We start from the raw sequence: 19,221 nt of genomic DNA, 5'->3' as shown, positions 1-19,221 counted from the left end.
CACGGGCAGGCAGAGCCGCTGCTGCTGCCCCCGCTGGCATGGGGACAAGACCCACGGGCAGTCAGAGCTCCTGCTGCTGCCCCAGGTTGAGGGTTAGGGCTAATTTTATAAGGCATGGGTACGTGAGTCATCTCTTCACAAGACAAAGGAAAGAACATGAAAAAAAAGTTAAAATGGTATCAATGCAGGTGGGGTCTGGTCATTGGGTGATCCCATGACTTTTAGACAAGAATCAAATCGGATTAAGTAAAGGTTAAAAAGGTTAGAAGCCACCACCCTAAATCAGTTACATGAGATTGCCAGACAGCAACCAACTTAAGTTCTTGCCTTCCCCATTAAGAGTTTCTAGGGATAAGGTCATCTCTCTTCTTCTTCCTGGTACAGAGAGGGAGGCACCTTTTACAGATAGAGATTTACCTTACAAATGTAAATGTGTCCCAACAAGGGCAAGTTCCATTCCCCAGAGCCTCCTTCCCTGTCCCTGTTATCAAAAGCAATCAGCCCCAAACAATTCCGATGCCAAAGAGACATATCCTGGGGTGGCCAATTTCAGGTCCCTACAAGGTCATCCCCCCTTCCTTCACAAATGCAAATGTCTCTCAAAAGGGCAAGCAAATTCCAGTCCTCAGAGCCTGCTTCTCATGTGCAGTTTTAAAAGTAACCAGCCTAAAATCCTCATCAATTATTACAGTAAAGCTCTGCCGTAAGGCAAGAAGTGGGCCCAAAAAATTCATCCGTTAAAAGCAGGATACCTTTTGATGAGATTAATAAAATGGCTTAGGGAAGCGGTGCAGTCAGCCAGCCTGGAATTCTGAGGACCCTGGGGATCCAGCTGTTCCATCCTCCTGGGTTCACCCCAACTGTGGTTTGGCTGGCGCCATCTAGTGGTGGTGAACTGATCTGCCTTCAACATCTTTGGGGGCCATTCTTGTCCTAGGCCTTGGGGACTTCCAGAAGAGTGTGACAGATATCGTGATTCCCGTGGCTCTCATCTCCTCAGCCCTCTCTGGAGAGAGTGGATGGGAAACCACCGTCCCTTCCCTGAATGAGCATGCCTGCTGTCTTCCTGGGGGTTGCCCTCCACTCCACTTGCCCTTCTCCCCAAAGATAATGACTCCAGCCACCCCCGTTTGAGATGTGGGGCTGCACAGAAAACAGCAGCCCATTGCTTTTATTCCAAATTGTACTATCTTAGGCTTGTTATCACTGGGGTCCTACTATATATTATCCCCATTTTACAGATGAAGAAACTGAGGCCAGAGAGGTTCCACAGTGATCATCCACAGCCACTTCATTCCATGCTGAGCTGACTTTCGGGACCACCTCCTTCTCTGTCCCCTATCGTGTCGTGTGTGCCGGGAGAACATCATCAATTTTTAGTATTAACTTACAAAGCAAGGCATGAATCGGTCTCTGCTGCCACTGCCAAATAAAACCCTCGGGCTGTTTCTCCCTCTGCTTGAGAGAGATGAGGGTTTTCTGTCTTTCTAACAAAAGTGAGACTGTTGCAGGCTGAACGAACGCGGCGGGTTGTTTTTCCAGCGGCCTTCAGATGGCACCAGCTCCCTCGTGACCTCTCTGCCTTCTGTTACAGCCTTATCATGTTTTACTTCATCGCCCTGGCCGGAGCGCACAAGCGTGTGGTTGTCCAGCTCCGAGAACAGCTGTCCCTGGTAAGGAAGAGCAGCAGGTCCAGAGGGTCGTGGCCTGGCACCGTTACCCAGGACACAGAACGCAAAGTGGCGCCTGTCTCGGGGAGCGGGTGGAATGCTGCTGCCCCCTCTCACCACTGTCCTCCAAAACTCTGCCTTCGGGCTCAGTCTCCTCCAGCATCATTCATTCACTGACTTGCCCATTCCTTCAGCATTATGTCTTGAGCACTGCGCCAGGCCTCGGTTGGGGTCACAGCATAGCCTGAGGGCTCTGCTGGGAAGTTTCGGTTTAATTCTGAGTGTGATAGGAAGCCCTTGGAGGGTGTTAAGTAGGAATCTGATGTACATTTTAAAAAGATTATTGACCGCTTTGTGGACAGGGGCAGTGGAGGGGACGAGTTAAAGAGGCAGACCAGTCTGGAGGCCAGTACCATCATCCACTGGTTAAGGATCCTTAACCCTGAGTCTGATGGAGAATTTATTAGGTCGAAATAATGACATTTGTTTCCAAAGAAATTGAATGTGCTTTTGAACCTATTTCTTTTTTTAGGAAAGCCGTGACAAGCGTTATCTAATCCAGAAATTAACAGAAGCCCAGAGGGAAATGAGGAAACGACTAGACTGAGGGTGAAGATGCTGCTGCGTGTCACTTACAAGCTGACCCAGGGACCTGCCGAGCCTGCACAGTCCATCTGGGTTTTGAGCAGGAATTTTAAAATATATTTTTCTGGAGTTCAGGCCTTTTCTGTAAGTGGTTCCATATGTGCCACTGCGGTGGCCATGTTTACATAACCCAGCCCCAGTTTAGGGCTTTAGCGACTTAGAAAAAAGCAGGTTCAAAACCAAGCCTTGCCTGTAGACCAGCCACTCAGTGAGGACTATACCAAAAAACCAACACAGGAGGCAGCTGAAGCTTTTACAACTAAAACGAAGGAGGAGAGACCTGTGATATTGTCAAAAGCTTATTTGTGTTGTCTTTTCAAGTTAACTGTAGAAGTCGTCTGTTCACGAGACTGGGTTCTTTCTTTTGAACCAGGTTCTGGAGGTTTAAGCTGAGAAATGTTCTGAGAAGTAGAGGCCCTTTTGAGTGGTTCTGTAGACTGATTTTTTTTTTTTTTTTTTTGGATGAAGAGAAATCCTTGAATCGTGATGTTTGGAACAGATGGGAACATGGAGAGGGTGGTTATGTAATTTCAGCTTCACGGTAGTAACGTGAGAGAGAAAGGCAGTCCTGCTGTGTGAATCAGCGGTCCCTAAGGGGCCTGGGTGAATCAGCCTTAGGAGGATGGAAGTTGCTGGATGGGGGCCTTGAGTTCTTAGCTTCCTGGGCATTTTGCTGCAGCCTCATGACTCAGGGCAAAGCTGCTCTTCAGGCACTGGATAGCCACAAGCCTTCAGTTCTCTTGTAGTCCTGAGTGCTGAGACTTACCAGAGAGCCCTGTGCCACCAAAATTGAGGTGAGGTCTGTGTCTCCATCTTCCAAATGCCCTTTTGCTTCCTGCTCTGAGGTGTCCATTTCTGAAGGACACTTAACATTTCAGAGGCAGGCTGGAAAGTTCTGCTGAATATCTGAGCTGTGGGTTTCTAGGCATAAGTGTTTTGGGATGTGGGTTGCAGCATCAGAGCAGCCTGCGCCAGTATACCAAACTGGGACGAGTGCTGGCATCTTCAATGCACGTGTGTGTATTTTTAAGGACTATTGTTTGTTTTCTTGCGCTTAAAGTTTTTAATTTTATTTTACAAAACACGCAGGGTCTCTCTCATGATTTCCGTTACAGGAAAAACCATATGCGATAAATACCTCATCAGACACTTGCCCGAAATGGATAGCTCTGGACCTTTGAATGGAAGCCTAAGTTATTGTTTAATATAATCTGTTTTCATTTTAATATCTTCAGGATCTTTTCAGAGTACTACAGTTTTGTAATGGACCATTCGAGCCTTCCTTCCATCGCTTTTCTTCCTTTCACTGGCTCTAAACCTTTCCTGGGGGGTGGGGGGTAGCCTGGAATTCAGAGTTGAGTGCAGGTTGGCGAAAGCTAGTATCATGGAATTTTGAGTAACCAAAAGTTCATTCCATCCTCACTTTAAAAAGAAGTTCTAATTGTTGGCATTTCTGCCTAGTGCCTTTATGTATTTAATGTTCTTACCTTTACATGCTTCTGAGGTCAGTCAAGTTTCCTGTGTGTGTGTGCGAGAGAGAGAGAGAGAGAGAGATGGAAGCTCTATTTTCTTCCCCTATTATAAAACTGATACTGAAATATGCTAATATATTAGTTTTCGTTAAATGCTGCTAATTGGCGTACCTCTTGAATGTTTTTATATATTTTGATAGCTGTAATAACTTAAGGTGCTGTCTGTGGAATTGTTAAAGCGTAGCTCTCTCTAACAAATGTGCATTAAAACTACTGATTAAACCGTGTCTTGAAGATTTTAAAACGTGATCGTGTGTGTTTGAATCCTCAGAGGCTTCTCGTCAGCAGTCAAGTGATCGTGGAAAACTCTAACAGTTTGTAAAGTTGCTCTTTGCCCTTTCCTAGAATCAGAGAGAAGAAAGAAGCGTTTAATTCTAGAAAATCATTAGATGGGTGCTTGTAAGACTCCTTGACTCTGTTGAAGCCAAGGAGGGGTGTGTATTTCTGAGCCTCTCCTTTTTTTCCTCCTTAATATCTTAAAGATCTTTCCATAAAGTAGCTACCTCCTTGTTTTTAATATCACAGGATATTCAGTTTCTTTTCAGCCCCTCCCCCCATCCCTTACAAACACTGGGAGCTGGAATTTTAAAAATCTCCGCAAACATCTCTCGATTTCTCTCTTCTGCTCCTTTCAGTTCCAGGCTCTTGATCGTAATCAAGGCAGCCTTGCACATTCTCGCAATCGCAAAATATTCTCATCCCAGCAAAGAGAAGAATCCAGTGAAGGAAGTCTTTAGTTTACGTTAACTCGCACGTTGGCGGCAAAGATTTCTGCAGCTATATATCTCATTGCAGCCACCCACTTGCCTAAGTATTGGAGAAGAAAGGAACTAGTTTTACCAGGTGGCATGCAAGACTTGATCCCTGGGAAGATAGCACTTCTGAATGTATCTTCTTTATATGGTGTAATGTTTTATTAGTAAATTCCACTTGGTATATTTCTTTTCCAATTCATGAGATGTGCTGGGGGCATGGAATGGCTTTGTTACTTGCTTAATTGTGTGATTTTGTACAGGTGTCTTCATCTTTCTGAGATAAAGTTCACTTTTTAAAGTTCATCTTTAAAATGGAAAAATAATAGATACATTCACTCTTATTTTTGAAGATTGACTTAGGGAATAATATGCTTTTTTCTGTTTGAAATTTTGTTTTCTCATAAAATTACTTGTTTATTATAGAAAATACAGAGAAATTTGAAAGCTACAGAGAAAAAAAGTAAAAATCACTTATAAGCACCATTTATGGACATCCACTATTAATCTTGGCAAAATTCCTTTTAAGATAGGAAGGATGAGGAGAGAGGGAGGGAAAATGAGAAGGGAAGGAAAAAAAATGTTGGTTTTTTTTTTCACTTAACGTATTTTCTCATGTTATCAAAAGTTCTTTATAAACATTTCAATGTGCCACATAATATGACATCACACAGATGGATTTTTTTTTTTTAACCTTCTCTTGCTGTTTAACATTTTGTTTCCAAATTTTCCTGATAAGAAATAACTGGGACATCCATAAATCTTTGTCAACATCTTTTCTTCTTAGAGACAGAACCTAGAAGTGGGATTACAGCAAAGATTTAGGACAGTTTAAAGCTTTTGAGAGCCAGATTTACGCTCTCAATGGTGTCAACAGAAATAATTCATAATCAATCTATAAATCAAAATTGGGGTGAGTTTATTGTGAGTTAACCCTAAGGACTATATAGCCCAGGAGAGTACCTTCACAAAGGAAGGAAGCACTCCAAAGAAGTGGGGTGTACAGAGTGGTTATAGACCGTCTTGGAACAAAGAGCATACATCCCACATGATAGGAATGTCCCTTAATAATCACGAGATTGCTTTGCTGGCACAGCAGGTTAGTGGTCTCAAGGTGAGCACAGCAGGTCACTAATTAATCCTTAACTTTTAGGAAGAGATGCTTATCCTTAAAGACATGCAGATATGAGGGGGAAACTACATCCCTATCTTTAAGGACATCATTCTTGTCTCCGGGACATTGTAAATGTTTGAAGCAGATGTACAATGCCTGTTCAACAGGACACATCAGGCCCTTTTGGAAAAACCAGGTCAGGCCAAATTAGTTTTAAACCAAATGGCTTCCTCATATACTCCAATATATCCTATCACTTGTCATTTATTCATCAGTGGCTTTATATGAGAATATTAATATCACCTTCACTTTCACTAAGTATTTAGGTTAAAATTACTTAAATGTTTTACAATAACTTGGATTAAAGATATATACAATCCCAGGGTATACAATAAAAAATGATAAGCCCCTTCTCACAATCCCAACCCTCTGAAGTTACCAATATTAAACGTTTTGTTCTATATCCTTCCAGATCGCATCTTTGATTTTTTGCCCTCATATATATACATTAAACATTCGAACAATTATTTCTGCTGGATAGACCCCTAGAAGCAGGATTGCTGTATCAGTGGATATGAATTTTATAAAAATATCCAACAAAAATTTTTTTAAGACTTTTTTTAGAGTAGTTTTAGGTTCATAGCAAAATTGAGAGGAAGGTAGAGATTTCCCATCTGCTCCCTTCCCCCTACACACGCATAGCCTCCTCCATTATCAACATGCCCCGCCAGAGTGGTACATTCATTACAATTGATGAGCCTACATCCACACATTGGATTTGCGCTTTAAAAAGTCTGATAAACCTCCCCTCTCCACTCCACCCTTCAAGAAACCAATTTGCACCAATATACACGCACACCAACAGGAAAGTGGAGACAAAGTAATAATAATAATACATGCTCTCCGTAGAAAATCTGAAAATAGAGAAAAGGACTAGGAAGAAATTTAAAGTTGCCTGTCAGCCCCAACACCTAGAGATAACTGTATTGACCGTGTGGTGAATTTAATTTCAGCATGCAATTTCTACTGAAGTGGATGTTTGATACGGAGAAAAATCTCCCTCCACGTTGGCAAAGCAGAAAATACGATGGCGAAGCCAGAAAGAATTCCCTCATGTTCCTCTTTCCCAGGAAGTTAAGTGACAAATCTCGACTCTGTCCGGATCTTTGAAAAAAATACAATTTAGCATTCTCATCTCCATGGCAACCCGAGGCTCCTTTACCAACGCTCGGCTCTTGAGTGATTGATAGTGATGACATCCAATAGAATATTCTCACTTGCCATTTCCAACCAATTGGATGGAAGCGGGGGCCTAGGGGCGTTTCCATCGATGCAAAGGCGGGTAGCGCCTGTCTTACGTGTGTTTTGCGTCATTAGTGTGCGCCAAGGGCACGTTTGGCCCGCGTCGCCCTGGGGAGTGGCTCCTGTTTTCAGGGCCATGAGCTGCGCCCGGGCGGCGGCCGCTCGCTCGCTGTGGCGGCTGTGCACGGGCGCCCGGCAGCCTCTCTCAGGTAAAAGGCATGTGCAGCTGCCCCGCGCGCTGGGCCGGCGAGCCAGGGAATTTTCGCCAGCGGCCTTTGCCGGAGAGGTCACGGGGGACGCGTGTATACGTCACAGCGCTGCGACGGAACGCGACTAGGAGGCTTGAAGCGCGGGGCCGCGGGCGGGGCGGGGCGTGGGGTGCGCTGCGAGAAGGCTGGTAGGGCGAGGGTGGTTCTCCGCAGGGATGCTCCGGGGCGTCCGTTCCGGGGGCCGCGTTGGGGAATGACGTATTTGCACGTCTGTGCTGTGACGTCACTGCAGATGTGGTCGGCGTTCCGGGCTGAGGACAGTGGGCGACCTTGAAAGCTCAGTGTCCCACGGTGTCATTGTAGCCTTCGCTCAGGGCCTCTCCAGGCCAAGGGCGGTCGTTTGACCAGCAGCATCGCCCCCCTCAACCCAGCTTGTTAGAAATGCAGATTGTCAGGTCCCATCCTTGACCTCCGGGTCGCTGTGCCTGTCTCTTAGCAAGACCTGCGAATGATCTGTGTGCAGTGTAAAGTTTAAGGAGCACCAGGGCGGGGGGAGAAGCGTGAGATTCGGAGTAGGAGATTTGGGTTTGGGTCCTGGCTTCTCTCCTCGTTTCATCTCAGAAAATTGTGAGGTCATTTTCTCAAAGTTAAATCATTCGTGTACCATCTTCAGGATCTTTGCCTTATAGCAATACCACTTGTGCTTTTAATTACTAAATGTGTTTTTTCTATAGCTGTGTTCCATTTTTAAATAATGTCACGGAAACTAAATCCTGAGGGTAAACGGAAAACCAGTATCGCCTGCCCAAAATAGAGTAATAAAAAATACGCTGAAAACAAAAAGGTACTAAATTATATTAGATACTGTTGCTTACCGAGGCTTGAACACAAGACTGTCTTTCTGGTAAAAAAGGGAGATCAGCAAGGGTTAGGAAGGTGTTCAGAATATACCAGCTGTCAGTAGAGACAGCCTCCTTGATGAAATCAAAAGGATTGGAAGAGAATTGAAAAGAGAATAACTCATTACATTGATGTTGTTTAATGCATATCCATAGCCACTTAAGATCTTCCCATACTCCCCTTAAACCTCCTAGGTACCACCATTGGGATGTGTTTCATACTTTGGGAAAGCATGAATATAAAATGATGCATTTGAGAGCTGCTAGCACTGGGCCTTAACTTTATTTTATATTGTTTTAAAGTGTGTAACAATACAGGCAAAACTCAGGACTGTTGAACATGAATTTTAATGCTCCTTCGTTGAGCCGATGAGCATAACAGAATAAGAATCATTCTTTTCATTTATAAAGTTACTTTGCTTCCTATATCTTCTCTTCAGGATAACTCAGTAAGAAAAGTTTTATTACTGTATGTTTTCCCTTAAAAAGGACTAACCTGATTATTGCCAAGTTTATATTAAAAATCAGGTTATATTAACAACTTGATTATATGCTAAGTAAGAAAAGGTGATTCTGTGTTTTAGAATGCAGTTTAAGAGTACATCATAAAGGCATAAAGATATTCAGTCTTTGACCCAGTAATTCTATTTCTGAGATGCTAAGGAAATAACCCCATTTATGAAAAGCTTCATATTTATTACATCATTATTTATATAGAGAAAAATTGGAAATAACCTAACTGTGTTACAATGGAAGTAATGTGTGATACTGGCTGACCTATTATATAGCCGTTAAAAATGACATTTACTCAGAAAAAAGCCAAAATAAAATATACTCAAATTTCAGTAATGATTACTTCTTACTGGTGGGATTATGGATGATTTTAATTTTCTTCTTTATAATTTTATATATTTTCCAAAGTTTCCACCATAAATAATTTGTAATTAGATAAGAAATTTATTTTTAAATAATGCTCAGAATAAGTTTATGGTAACTGAAAAAACAGCATAACAAATTGTACATAAAACATAATCTCGGTAGGAACACAAACAGGAGCGTAAGGAGATATGACAACTGTTCATACTGATTGCCTCTAGGGGGCAGCACCGTGGGGGATTTTTGTTGATTTCATCTTCCTGGTTTTCCAACTATAGTGGGAGAAGAGTGTGTGTGTGTGTGTGTGCACATGTGCACACAATACTAAGAAAGTCTCCATTGCTTGCAGGATTTAATTCACATCCCTCAGCACGCTCTCCATGCCATAGGGACCCCAGATGACATTTTAAAAATGGAGCTATAATTCACATGCCATAAAATTCACCCTTTTAATTTGTACGACTCAGTGGTTTTTAGTACATTCACAAACTTGTACAGCCATCACCACTATCTAATTTCAGAACGATTTTACCCCAAAAGAAACCCTGTGCCAATTAGCAGTCACTCCCCATTTCCCCCTTTCCCAGCCTCTGTCAATCACTGATCTACGTTCAGTTTCTATTAATTTGTCTATTCTGGACATTTCATACAAATAGAATCACACAATGTGTGGCCTTTTGTGTCTGGTTCTTTAACTTAGCATAGTGTTTCAGGATTCATCCATGTTGTAGCTTCCATCAGTGCTTCATTCCTTTTTATTGTCAAGTAATATTCTATTGTATGGCTGTACTACATTTTGTTTATCAATTGACGGGCATTTGAGTTTTCACTTTTTGGCTGTTGCAATTCATGCTACTATGAACATTCCTGTACAAGTTTTTGTGTGGACATATGTTTTCAATTCTTTTGAGTATATGTATACATATGTTCCATATCTATGAGTGGAATTGCTGAGTCATATGGTAACTCTATTTTTAACTTTTTTTTTTTAATTTTTAATTTTTTCCTTTTTTCTCCCAAAGACCCCCAGTACATAGTTGTGTATTTTTAGTCGTGGATCCTTCTAGTTGTGGCATGTGGGATGCCGCCTCAACATGGCTTGATGAGCAGTGCCATGTCCATGCCCAGGATTCAAACTGGTGAAACTCTGGGCTGCCGAAGCATGGCGCATGAACTTAACCACTCGGCCACGGGGCCGGCCCCCTATTTTTAACTTTTTGAGGGATTATTTTGCGAAGCAACTACACCATTGTACATTCTTAGCAGCAACATATGAGGGTTTCATTTTCTCCATGTCCTCACCAACACTTGGAAATATCTGTCTTTTATTATAGCCATTCCAATAGGTATAAAGTGGCATCTCATTGTGGCTTTGATTTGCATTTCCTTAATGACTAATGATGTCAGGCGTCCTTTCATCTGCTTACTGGCCATTAGTATATCTTCTTTGGAGAAACAGCTAGTTAAATCTTTTGCCCATTTTTAAATTTGGTTATTTATTTATTGTTAAGTTGTAAGGGTTCTTTATATATTCTGGACACTAGTCCCCCAGATATATAATTTGCAAATATTTTCTCCTATGTGTTGTCTTTTTACTTTCTTGATGGTCTCCTTTGAACCACAAAAGTTTCAATTTGATCAAGTCCAGTTTCTCTCTTTTTTCTTCTGTTGTTTGTGTTTTTGGTGTCATAGTTAGTAAACCACTGCCTAATCCAAGGTCATGAAGATTTATACCTAAAAAAAAAGAAAAAGAAATGCTGATTCTGAATTGTCTGAGATTAGTGTTAGAGACAGGACATGTGTTTTCTGCCTCTAGCTCCATGTCCTTTCTGTGGTCCATTCCATGCTTTTTAAAGGCACCTTGCAGAGATTGTGAAAGGATAGAAATGGCAAATATCACGATACCCAATCCTACACACGTTCCCCCCAAAATTACTTGTTAGTTGCCTAAATCTGGAAAGTGGTGCAGTGCTGGGAAATAGTCTAGTGTGTTCTGAATACGAATAGAATCCGACCCCTTCCCCACTGGGAGTCAGCTGTGTGTTTGAACGCATCTGTCGCTCAGCCTCTTGCTGTCTCTCAGTAAATGTTTTTGAGGAGTCCTGAGTTGTCTCTAAAGTCCTTTCCCATTGACGTGGCTTGGGGTGGGAGTAACAAATGAAAGAACAAGCAGACAAGGTTATTCTGAGAAATTCAGCGAGCTCATCATTTTTGGTTCCTGAGCCTCATCATCCGCAGGGAGATCAGTGTGATGGAACCTGCAGTCTGTGGACCTGGAGGCAAAAACTTGTGACAGGCTGCCTTGACCTTGTCAGATGGCTAAAATCATTCTCCACGTAACAGCATGACTGTGGAGCACGGTGACCCGTTGTCTGATGGCACAGAGCTGAGCAGTACATTATACTTTGCAGAGCTCAGACTCTCCAGTTTCTTTTTTTTTTTTTTCCGAGGAAGATCAGTCCTGAGCTAACATCTGCTGCCAATCCTTCTCTTTTTGCTGAGGAAGACTGGCCCTGAGCTAACATCCATGCCCATCTTCCTCTACTTTTTATATGTGGGACGCCTACCACAGCATGGCGTGCCAAGCGGTGCCATGTCCGCACCCGAGATCCGAACTGGCGAACCCCGGGCCTCCGAAGCGGAATGTGCGCACTTAACCGCTGTGCCACCAGGCCGTCCCCACCAGTTTCTTGAGTCAAACATGCTCCGTGTGATGGAGCAGGCATTGCGGGGGAAGGAGTGCATCAGAGCTGGGTCCCCGCGCCTCAGCACTCCATGCGCACCCTCCTTTGTTTAGAGTGTGGCATGTAAAACAAAGAACTCGAAAAGTTCAAGTGCAGAACCACCCCGAATTCCACCAAGCCTGCCCCGTCACCCTGCGTCCAAAGCATCGGCTGGGAGGAGCATCCATGGTTTTGAAAGCTCCCTGAGGGGGTTTGGTGCAGCCGGGGCTGGGAAGGAAGTGAGCTGGGAGGGGCAGGTGGACTGGAGAGCTGTGCCCGTCTAGAGGCAGCTGCCACACTAAGTGCTTGGTCAGAAAACAGGCTCGATATTTCCAGATCCCATACACTTAAAGTGACACCAGAAAGCCAGAAATCTTACTAAAGAGGTAAAATCTCCTGTGCTTTAAGTGTTGGTAACTAATTCACTTTTTAAAAAAACACTGCAGGTTAAACAGAATACACTTAGGAGCGTATCCCACCCATGGGGAGCTCATTTGTGACCTTTGTTCTAAGGGCCCCTCTTCTGTCTGTGAAAGGAAATGTCTCAGTTTTACCTGAGAGTAACAAAGAATAACCACTTGCATTGCAGCTTATGGAAGAAGAATCGGTGTCAGATTTTGCAGTTCAAGAATGACTTTAGACAATATCAACTGGGCAGCTGTGGATCGAATAATCCGGGTGGATCATGCAGGTGAATATGGAGCCAACCGCATCTACGCAGGGCAGATGGCCGTCCTGGGCCGGACAAGCGTCGGGCCGGTCATTCAGGTGGGCACTCCTGTGTGTCTTTCAGCCTGACCTCCTGGACAGGGGTATCCAAAGGCCTTCAAGGAGTGAATCACATTCGCTCATGCATCCCCAAGGGAGGTGCTGTGCTCCCCAAGAGAGGAAACATTGGTTATTGCGGGGGGGCAGGGAAGGAAGAGGGAAATGCACATTATTCTTTATATGTATAAAGCACAGACCGCCTTCTGGTACCTAAACAGGCCCACAGTGTCTCTGTAGTGTTAAAATGTCATGGGGGGGGCGGGCAGTAAGGAACAAAGGGTTGACATTCACTGCATTAGGTGAAAGCGCTGGCTGCCCAGAGGTGGTGGTCCTGCCCCCGCGGAGGTATATTGAGAGGCAGAGGGAGGGGCCTGGGCATCATAGTCACACAGACCCATGGTTCTCTTCCATCTGGTACTTGCATGACCTTGGGAAGTCACATGAGGACTCTGGGCCTCCATTTCCATATCTGCAAAATGGCCTGCTAACGCCTACCTCATTGGCTCTTCGGGAGGAATAAATGAGCTGGTGGGGAGCAGCTATTTCAGTGCCTGGCGTGTAACAGACACTCGCACAAGTTACATTGCCTGCTCTGAGTCCTTGGGCAAGGTGCTTAACCTCTCTGTGCCTCACTCTCTTCATCTGCATGATGGGGATAGTAACAGTCTGTCCTTCACAGACTCAGTGTGTTGCCTACAGAAGGTTATTGGACAATGCCTGGCGCCTAGGAAGTGCCGTGTGTTGACTCTTGCTGTCATGCTCCCTTTCCCTCCAATGGAAGTGAGACTTCCCTTCTCGCAGCCTGGAAGGGAGTTGCACCATAGCTAATGTCCTGCCCTCCCCCTTTTTATGGGCTCCTGAAGCATCTCGTTTCTCGTGGGTGGTGACCCTCGTGGTATAATAGGCACGTGGTGGCTCTGAGGAGCCGTGGTCCGTGGCACGCTTCTCTGGAACTGAGATAACAGGCTCGTGTCTTGGTTCATTGGCACTCTTTTCTCTGTAGTCAGGATTCTTTCCAGTCTTGCTTCTTCCTTTGGTGACTCAGCCTGGAGCGGCAGTTTGCATCCCTTCTCTGTTCCCATTTTGCTTCCTTTCTCCCACGTGGACATGGCGTGGAGCTTTCTTGATATACAGCAGGCGGCCTCTATGGAATGCTCGCGTTCTTTCTTTTTATGTTTCTTACAGAAAATGTGGGATCAAGAAAAGGACCACTTGAAAAAGTTCAGTGAGTTGATGGTTACGTTCAGGGTGCGGCCGACGATTCTGATGCCCTTTTGGAACGTGGTGGGGTTCGCACTGGGTACGTGCCCGTCCGGAAGAGCTTATGCGAGCTTGGGGATCTGGGAGGATTAACTGGCCGAAGTCCCGATTCCACAATTCTCGCTGTGTCCTCTTACAGCCTTTTTATTTACTGACTATTTTCCTAACGTTAAGTTCCCTGGCTTTTTTTTTTTACTTAAATTTATTTAAGATAGAGTCTTTACACCAGTACTTTCATAAATAGAAGGGACAGTAAAAATAAACACAACAGAGGGGAAAAAAAATCTAGAGTGATGCAGGTGTGGCCACATGTTCCCTGATAAAGGTTCTAAGCCTGGGTCTGCTCACTCTTCATAAGGGAGAAGCGTAAATGGTTCAGAAAAATCAAAGACAGACTCTCCCCACGTGAAGGCTTTCTCCTTGCCTTACTCAGAGGGTTAGAAAGAGCATTAAAAGAGAAAAGCATTCTTACTGTGTGACTCTGGGTTTACTGCTGTGACAGGCTACCCCCTGAAACAGTGGTTTCCAACGGGGGCACGTTGCTCCTGAGGACACTTGGCAAGATCTGGGGACGTCTTTGGTTGTCACAACTGGGTATGCTACTGGCATGTAGTGAGTAGAGGCCAGGGATGCTGCTAAACATCCTACGATGCCTGGGACAACCCCACCACCAGGAATCAGCCAGCCGCAAAGTCCGTAATGGCGAGGCTGACAAACCCTGACCTGGCTTGAGCTCCCTTCCCGGTCCCCGCCCCATCCCTCACTGCTCTGGATTTGACCCTCCAGGCGCGGGCACCGCGCTGCTCGGGAAGGAGGGCGCGATGGCCTGCACGGTGGCTGTGGAAGAGTCCATCGCACATCACTACAACAACCAGATCAGGACGCTGATGGAGGAGGACCCCGAAAAGTACGAGGAACTCCTGCAGGTGATTGACTGCACTCTGGAAGGGGGCTGACGTGCAATTTGGTAAGACGAGAAAACAATAGAACGTTAGGAAACGATGCGGCCTTAGACATCTAGGTCAGTGCTTCATCTTGAAGGAAACGGAGGGGCCGCTGAAGCCGTGTGCCCTGGGCACGTGCTTGGGCAGAGCCGGGACCAGAACCCGTAGCCCAGGCCTGTACTCTGTCCTCTTCCAGGCCTTTGATAGGTCCTGAGCAAATGCTGCGAGCATGAACCCTTCAGGGTAAGTGAATGAGCAAGTAGATGTCCTCTGATAATTTTCCACTGTAAGTAAGGGACCGTTGCATTTTTTTAAGCCTGTATCAGAGGTTGGTGAACCATGGCTGTGGCTGCCCTCCTGTTTCTGTGAGTGAAGTTTGATTGGAGCACAGCCACGCCCATTCGTCTGCACGGCCATGGCTGCTGTCCCCTCTCCCGTGGCAGAGATGACTGGTTGAGACAGGGGCCTTCCAGCCCGCAAAGAAAGTTTGCCTCCCCGTGTCTCAGACGATACTGCAAGGCCTTAGCCTCCAAAGTAAGACAGACGGCAGGAGAGCTGAATGCTGACCCGCTTTGATTTCTTTTCATTTAACCAGGTGATAAAGAAATTCCGGGATGAAGAGCTTGAGCACCACGACACAGGCCTCGAACACGACGCAGAACTGGTGGGCATCCCGCTACTGTCTGCCCGGGCTGCTTTGGGGCCTGACTTGGAAGGTTGGGGGGCGGGAAAGTTTCTGTTCCCAGAAAAGTAGATTTCAAAGTGACCGCAAAAGAAAGTAAGCCAGAAAGCAAGCCCGCGCTCTGTCCCCAGAGGGATCTTGTTTGTCGCTTCCTCCCGTACCCTCCGCCCCAGCAGCTGCTTTTCACTTCCAGCGAGCAGCTGGGTGATTCACATGTTTTGGCAGAAGCAGAGGCATTCCAATCTTTTCAATAGGTTTTTCTTCCATTTTAAAATAAATTGTGGGGCCAGCCCGGTGGCCCAGCGGTTAAGTTCTCAAGTTCCGCTTCGGCGGCCTGGGCTTCACTGGTTCGGATCCCAGGCGTGGACCTACGCACCACTTGTCAGGCCATGCTATGACAGATGTCCCACATATAAAGTAGAGGAAGACAGGCATGGATGTTAGCTCAGGGCCAATCTCCCTCAGCAAAAAAAAAGGGATTGGCGGCAGATGTTAGCTCAGGGCTAATCTTCCTCAAAAAAAAAAATAATAATAAAATAAAATAAGTTTTTTTCTTAGATCTTATTTCTTATCCAGAGAAGTCTCACCCCTGCCATGCCAGGCCAGCGTCTTACAGCTGAAACAGAACATATAACGTGTTTCTTTTGCTTGCTTCTTGTTTTTAACAGGCTCCAGCATATGCCGTTCTCAAGAGCATTATCCAGGTCGGATGCAGAGTGGCGATATATTTATCAGAAAGATACTGAAGTATGTCCACTTCTTGTCTATGAAAGATGATGGTAATTTAACAAGTGCCACTGGCAGAAAAGGAAATGCACAATTATTGTTACGTGAATTTTGTTGATAAACGGCGAGAGGTTTTTTTTGTTAATAAAACTCTCCAGTGTGGATTCTTTTCTCTGCTGCGTCATGCCATAAGGCTGACGGTTCACCAGCTGCATTCTAGTTTCAGCAAACAAAGTTTAGCCTTGTTTGGTCCATTGTTAATTTTTCCTCAAAACATCAAGAATGAATCATTAAGAAAGTAACAGGAGGGGCCGGCCCGGTGGGGCAGCGGTTAAGTTCGCACGTTCTGCTTCTCGGCGGCCCAGGGTTCGCTGGTTCGGATCCTGGGTGTGGACATGGCACCACTTGTCAAGCCATGCTGTGGCAGGCGTCCCACGTATAAAGTAGAGGAAGATGGGCACGGATGTTAGCTCAGGGCCAGTCTTCCTCCGCCAAAAGAGGAGGATTGGCAGCAGCTGTTAGCTCAGGGCTAATCTTCCTCAAAAAAAAAAAAAAATAATAAAGCTTTTAAAAAAAGAAAGTAACAGGAATCTTCACGAGAAAAAAAAATTGTTGAGTTTACTGGTGACAAGAGGTAATTTAAAACACGAGGGCATTTAAGATGGAAAAGCAAGACTGTCACGTCCATCGGGTGAGTGGAGGACTGTCATCATTTCCATTTTGAATTGTAGAGTGAGAGCGGGTTACTTCCATCAGAGAATATACTACATTGTGGATTATTTAATTGTCTGTGATCAGGTGAGGCTGTCTTCTGATACTAATTGCGGTAAATTAAACACGGGAGAGGAGAGTTAGAGACACCCTTTGGTGCTGGGTTACACCCACACGTCTGTAGGAGGGTTTGTGCCGTCAGTTAACAGCTGAAAAGCCAAGTTCCTGTGCAGTTGCTGCGTCGTGCCTGCGTTATTTTATAAGTGTGCATTTTATGTCTTTCCTCTATCAGACTGTGAGCTCATGGAGGGCAGAATGTCTTTTCCGGTTCCTGGTACATTTAGCCGTACTGTACACAGGGACTGTATGAGTCCCTATTCAGAGAGATGATTTGCAGCTATTTTCTTCTTTGCTGTGGGTCTTTTTTTCACTTTCTCTTTTTTAATCTTTATTTTTATTTTTTGTTTTGCTTTTTCTTTTTTGAGGAAGATTAGCCCTGAGCTAACATCTGCCAGCAATCCTCCTCTTTTTGCTGGGGAAGACTGGCCCTGAGCTAACATCCATGTCCATCTTCCTCTACTTTATATGTGGGACACCTGCCACAGCATGGCTTCCCAAGCGGTGCCATGTCTGCACCCGGGATCCGAACCGGCGAACCCCGGGCCGCCGAAGCGGAACATGCGAGCTTAACTGCTCTGCCACTGGGCTGGCCCCTTTTTTTTCACTTTCTTAATGGTGTTCTTTAAAGCACAAAAGTTTATTTTGGTGAAGCCTAATTTATCTGTTTTTTCTTTTGTTGCTCGTGCTTTTCTGTCGTATCTGAGAAACTGTTGCCTAGTCGAAGGTCACACAGATTTACCCGTATGTTTTCTTTTAAGAGCCGTGGAGTTTAGTGTTACCATTTAGATTTTTAGTCTGTTTTGAGGTCAGTTTTCTATATGCTGTGAAGTAGGGGTCCAAACTCCTCCTTTTGCATGTGGCTGTCTAGCCTGTGGGTTTTTTAAATCATCAGCAAGAAGCAAAGAGAATGACCTTCCTTCCATTCACCTGTACACTTGAAAGGGTGAATTTCACGGTGTGTGAATCTACGGCAATAAAAAATAGAGGATTTATAGTTTTATGTGTATTTGGAAGCAAACCTAGGCTGTTGACTGGGGAAATGGTGTGTTCAACGTGCCACCCTTCAAGCCAGCAGAGCACATAGAGGCCGTAGCTTCTGAGATGCTGGCGTTGTTCCTGCCCTCCTGTATCAAAGCTACTTTCGTAAGGTTTGCAATCTTTGAAGACACGCTGTACAATCCCGATTAAAGGCCTAGATTCACTGCTGTTTGTTTAGCATCCCCTTCAGAATCCATGGCTGCTGTCTTATGCTTCTGAGAGCTTCCAGCACAAGACTAGAGAGACTTTCTGAATCCTCCTTTGATTTAATTCCATTACAGCTTGTCCTCGTGTATTCACGAGGTAATCTCGTCTTTCCCTTACTTCACTGCTCTGACCTTTCAGGGGAAATGTGATTTTAAAATTGGACCCCATCCAAAGATGATGCCAGGATGACAAAGGGTGTTATTCTTGCAAGCAGCGTAGTTCCGAAGAGGACGTCTGCGCTGTCTAGTTCTTTGCACGTGTGTTGGATTTCCTTGCTACTCAGAGTGTGGTCCACGGACCAGCTGCAGTGGTGTCGCCTGGGAGGGTGTTCAAAGTGCAGAATGTGCGGCTCCTCCCCGGAGCTGCTGAATCAGAATCTGCATTTAACAAGATGTGGTGGTCTTAAAGTATGTCCACACATTCCTTGATGCTCCCCTGGCCTGGAGTGTGGGCTGTACTTAGTGACTTGTTTCTAAGAAACAGAATGTGGCGGAAATGATGGCGTGTGACTTCCAAGGCTGCCAGGTCATGAAAGACATTACAGCTTGTGCCCTTCCCTCTAGGATCACTCTCTGGGGGAAGCTAGTGCCACGTGGTGAGGACACGCAAGTAGTTCATCTCTGGAGAGGGTCTCATGGCCAAGAACTGAGGCCTCCTGCCAACAGCCATGTCTGTATGGCCTCTCGGAGGTGAAGCCTTCAGCCCCGACAAGCCTTCAGATGACAGCAGCCTCAGGAGAAACCCGGAGCCAGAGTCACCCAGCAAAGTCACGCCTGCATTCCTGACCCTCAGCAGCCACGTTAGATAATAAACGTTTGCTGTTTGCAGCCGCTGGGTTTCGGGGTGGTTTGTTACCCGGCACTAGGTAACCGATCCAGACATCTCCAGGTGGTCTGGAAGCACATTCATGTTTGAGAAGCACGGAACTAGATCTTGAACTCCTGGAAGGCAGAGGCCATCGTAGTCATTCCCGTATCCTCAGAGCATGGCACAGTGCCTGGCAGTCGCTAAATTTTTGTGCACCAACCACAAGATTAAAGTGC

At 45.2% G+C, this 19,221-nt stretch overlaps 2 protein-coding genes across 11 annotated transcripts in view; both read left to right on the top strand.

Moving 5' to 3' along the window:
- TMC7 (transmembrane channel like 7) overlaps window positions 1–4,170 on the top strand; it is a 48,990-nt gene extending 44,820 nt beyond the window's left edge. For 3 of the 10 annotated variants that reach the window (XM_046668636.1, XM_046668641.1, XM_046668645.1), the window contains one exon: window positions 1,595–4,169. In XM_046668636.1, the coding sequence (XP_046524592.1) occupies window positions 1,595–1,847 (253 nt within the window). In that variant the 3' untranslated portion in view covers window positions 1,848–4,169. Of the gene's footprint in view, window positions 1–1,241 lie in introns of all 10 variants that reach the window. The other 7 variants (XM_046668637.1, XM_046668638.1, XR_006889579.1 and 4 more) reach the window with 6 other exon arrangements.
- A 2,924-nt stretch (window positions 4,171–7,094) lies between these two features.
- COQ7 (coenzyme Q7, hydroxylase) lies at window positions 7,095–19,005 on the top strand. Its single transcript, XM_046668353.1, has 7 exons — window positions 7,095–7,224; window positions 12,312–12,490; window positions 13,676–13,790; window positions 14,537–14,676; window positions 15,290–15,358; window positions 16,045–16,123; window positions 18,742–19,005. The coding sequence occupies exons 1-6, from the start codon at window positions 7,152–7,154 to the stop codon at window positions 16,120–16,122; spliced, it is 654 nt and encodes a 217-aa protein (XP_046524309.1). The 5' UTR covers window positions 7,095–7,151; the 3' UTR covers window position 16,123; window positions 18,742–19,005.
- Window positions 19,006–19,221: the final 216 nt, after the last annotated feature.

Source organism: Equus quagga, chromosome 7 (assembly GCF_021613505.1).
Source record: "Equus quagga isolate Etosha38 chromosome 7, UCLA_HA_Equagga_1.0, whole genome shotgun sequence".
NCBI lineage: Eukaryota > Metazoa > Chordata > Mammalia > Perissodactyla > Equidae > Equus > Equus quagga.
The sequence above is the reverse complement of the archived record's forward strand: the minus strand, read 5'-3'. Positions and strand labels throughout refer to the sequence as shown.

Bases quoted from the DNA above. Each gene is read 5' to 3' on its own strand.
- COQ7 (XM_046668353.1), top strand. From the start codon at position 7,152: ATGAGCTGCGCCCGGGCGGCGGCCGCTCGCTCGCTGTGGCGGCTGTGC. The intron at 7,225-12,311 runs GTAAAAGGCATG...CTTGCATTGCAG, and splicing joins CGCCCGGCAGCCTCTCTCAG to CTTATGGAAGAAGAATCGGT. The intron at 13,791-14,536 runs GTACGTGCCCGT...TTGACCCTCCAG, and splicing joins CGTGGTGGGGTTCGCACTGG to GCGCGGGCACCGCGCTGCTC.